General features: G+C 39.3%; 1 protein-coding gene across 1 annotated transcript; it reads right to left on the minus strand.

Moving 5' to 3' along the window:
• Positions 1 to 1,338: 1,338 nt before the first annotated feature.
• On the minus strand, positions 1,339 to 1,934 carry LOC101555239 (small ubiquitin-related modifier 2). Its single transcript, XM_004620566.2, has one exon. The coding sequence runs from the start codon at positions 1,848 to 1,850 to the stop codon at positions 1,563 to 1,565; it is 288 nt and encodes a 95-aa protein (XP_004620623.2). The 5' UTR covers positions 1,851 to 1,934; the 3' UTR covers positions 1,339 to 1,562.
• Positions 1,935 to 3,411: the final 1,477 nt, after the last annotated feature.

Below are 3,411 nucleotides of genomic sequence, written 5' to 3' on the forward strand. Positions count from 1 at the left end.
TTCTTTAAAGAATGCCATGGGTATCCTTATAGGGATCGCGTTGAATCTGTATAATGCTTTGGGGAGTATTGCCATTTTGACAATGTTTATTCTCCCTATCCATGAGCAGGGGATATGTTTCCATTTCCTCATGTCCTCTTTTATTTCATGGAGTAGCGTTTTATAGTTTTCTTTGTAGAGGTCCTTTACTTCTTTAGTTAAGCTGATTCCAAGGTATTTGATTTTCTGGGGTACGATCGTGAACGGGATTGCTTTTTTCATGTCCCTTTCCTCTGTCTCATTGTTTGTATATAGGAAGGCCATGGATTTCTGGGTATTGATTTTATTTTTATTTTTTTTTAAACAAGAAGTTTATTTAAACAACAAGACGCTTAACTTGAAGGGAAAACTATCTAGGATTCATTTCTTTTAGAGTAATTTATCCCTACTTAAAGACAGATCGCCCTACATTTAACAGCTATGTACAAAAAAGTTATAAAATTGTCCTTGGTATTACAATGACAAATGAAAAACATTAAAATTCTCCAATCAAACAAGGTATGTAAGTATTTTTATGTTGTTCTTTTTTTTTGTTAAACATTGAGAGCAAAATAACTTACTGGAATATAAAGATAAGCGCTGAATGAGCATGCCACTAATGGAGAAAGGGGGTTTTTCACAGAACCAATATTTTTTCCTGTTGCGTGAACGTTCGTGCAATCGGAGGCGCTGAGATAGGAACGCGGAAGAAATGCATTGATTGGAGGACTAAGGCTCGCTCTGGCTCTTAGCAAAGGCAGAGGGCCTCCTGGACCTCCTTTTATTGATCATGGTACCTCTAAAGGACGCAATATAGTGACGTCACCAAAGGCATCAAAAAATGTTACAGGGAGAACATTGAGACAATGAAAACATATTGTTTCCTTGTATGGGTAGGCCTATAGCCTCGGGAAAAGAATACAGAACTGAGAAGGAAAAGATACAAAACTGAAACTGAAACCTTCTACAGGCACCTGGATTTACATCTCAAAGACAAAGCTGGGCCTGCACCTGAAATCTACAATTTACAATATCAAAGGTCAGGCCTGGCTAACGCCATCTGCATGTCAAAGACCAGCCAGGCTTCTGTGAGAGAAGGAAAAAATGCTCTTTTCAGTATGCTGAAATTATTTTTCTGAAGGCAGCTTGAAGGGGGAAAATGTTCAGCTTCATCCAAACCAGTCAGGACACACGAGAAGTCTCGCCCATTTTCATGGGTCCCTATGTTCCTGTCCGTAGCACGGTACAGTATACATGGGCTCGCCCTGATAGCTCAGTCCAGCCCCAACATTTTCCCCATCCCATCTCCATCTGATGTCAATCAAAACATACCATTGGCCATTTAGTTAAAAAAAAAATGCAATGCTTGTGCACATACACCAGTTACATTATGTACAATAAAGGAATGGGGAAGGGGAGAATGAAAGAATAGAGAAAACTATACTGTAGTAGTCAGGATGTGGTGGGACCAAATTGCGGTTTTCGAATTGCGAATGTCTTCTTGGTCGGGAGGAGCTGAGTTCTGGAGGAGAGAGCGGGTTCCGCTAGTAGACGCCCCCTGTCTGCTGCTGGAACACATCAATTGTATCTTCGTCCTCCATTTCCAACTGTGCAGGTGTGTCTGTTTCGTTGATTGGCTGCCCATCAAATCGGAATCTGATCTGCCTCGTTGACAAACCCTGTCGTTCACAATAGGCTTTCATTAGTTTACTAAGTGGTGTATGCCTCTTAATCTTAAACTGCACCACAGAACCATCCTGACCCGCCACCTTCAAGTTAATATGATCGTTGTTCTCGGTCTTGATGCCTTCCTTGGGCTTTTCGTCGGCCATGGCGAACGCCGGAAATCTCCTCAGCGACCGCTTCACAAAAGAGGCACCAGGTCCGCACCGAACGCGCACACAGGCAGCTCCAGGAGCGGCCTCTGGGTATTGATTTTATAGCCTGCGACTTTACTGTATAGGTCAATTGTTTCTTACTAGAGCTTTTAGGCTTCTCTAGGTATAGTATCATATCGTCTGCGAATAGTGAGAGCTTGATTCCTTCCTTTCCGATCTGAACCCCCTTAATATCTTTTTCTTGCCTGATGGCTATTGCTAATACTTCCAGTACTATATTAAAGAGAAGTGGTGAGAGTGGGCGTCCTTGTCTTGTCCCCGATCTTAGAGGAAAGGCCCTTAGTTTTTCTCCATTGATGATAATGCTTGCCATAGGTTCGTGGTAGATGGCTTTGACTATCTTGAGAAAAGTTCCTCCAAAACCCATTTTGGTGAGGGTTTTCATCATGAATGGGTATTGGATCTTATCAATGTCCTTAATGCATTTTTATTTGACTTTTGTGCGTGGCATTAGGAAGATATTTTAGTTCAATTGTTTTGCATGTGGCCAACTGGTTTTCCCAACACCACTTGTTGAAGAGATTTTCCTTGCTCCACTTCATATATTTTGCTCCTTTATTAAACATTAACTGACCATATACCTGAGGATCTGTCTCTGGGTTTTTTATTCTATTCATTGGTCTGAAGGTCAGTCTTATTCCAAGTACCATGCTGTTTTAATTGTTACTGGTTTGTAGTACACTTTGAAATGAGGAATGCAATGCCTCCCTCTTATTCCCCGTGATTGCTTTGGCTATTTGGTGATGGGGTGTTTTTGTTCCATATCATTTTCAGGAGAATTTGTTATATTTCTTTGAAAAATGTCATACATATCCGTATAAGGACTGCACTCAATCTGTACAGTGCTTTGAAGTCTATTGCCATTTTGACAATGTTAATCCTCCAAATCCATAAGCTGGGATATGTTTCCATTTTCTTATGCCCTCTTCTATTTCTTGAAGTAGTTTGCTATGGTGTTTTTTTTTGTATAGGTCTTTCACATCTTTGGTTAAGTAGATAACTAGACGCTTGATTTTTTGAGGGACATGAATGGAACTTTTAAAAAATATCTCTATTTCATTATCCATGGATTTTTTCATGTCAATTTTTTAGTCTGCCACTTTACTATACAAATCTATTTTATAGGATCTTTTAAAAAGAAATATTTAGAATATTCTAAATATAACATCATGTCATCTACAAATAGTAAAAGCTTGACTTCGTCCTTTTCTATCTGACCTCCCTTAATATTTTTTCTTGCCTAACTGTTATGACAAGAACTCCAATACTCCAACACTCTATGGAGTAGAATTAGTCAGAGTGAGCATCCATGTCTTGTGTTTGATCTTAGAGGAAGGCTTTTAGTTCTCCATTGAATATAATGGTTTCTGTGGGCTTATAGTATATGGCTTTGACTATATTAAGGAAAGTTTCTTCAATTCCCATTTTACTGAGAGTTATTTTTTTCAAGAATGGGTACTGAATCTTGCCAAATGCTTTCTCTACATCTGTTGAT

The sequence above is a fragment of the Sorex araneus genome, chromosome 7, assembly GCF_027595985.1.
Source record: "Sorex araneus isolate mSorAra2 chromosome 7, mSorAra2.pri, whole genome shotgun sequence".
Classification (NCBI taxonomy): Eukaryota; Metazoa; Chordata; class Mammalia; order Eulipotyphla; family Soricidae; genus Sorex; species Sorex araneus.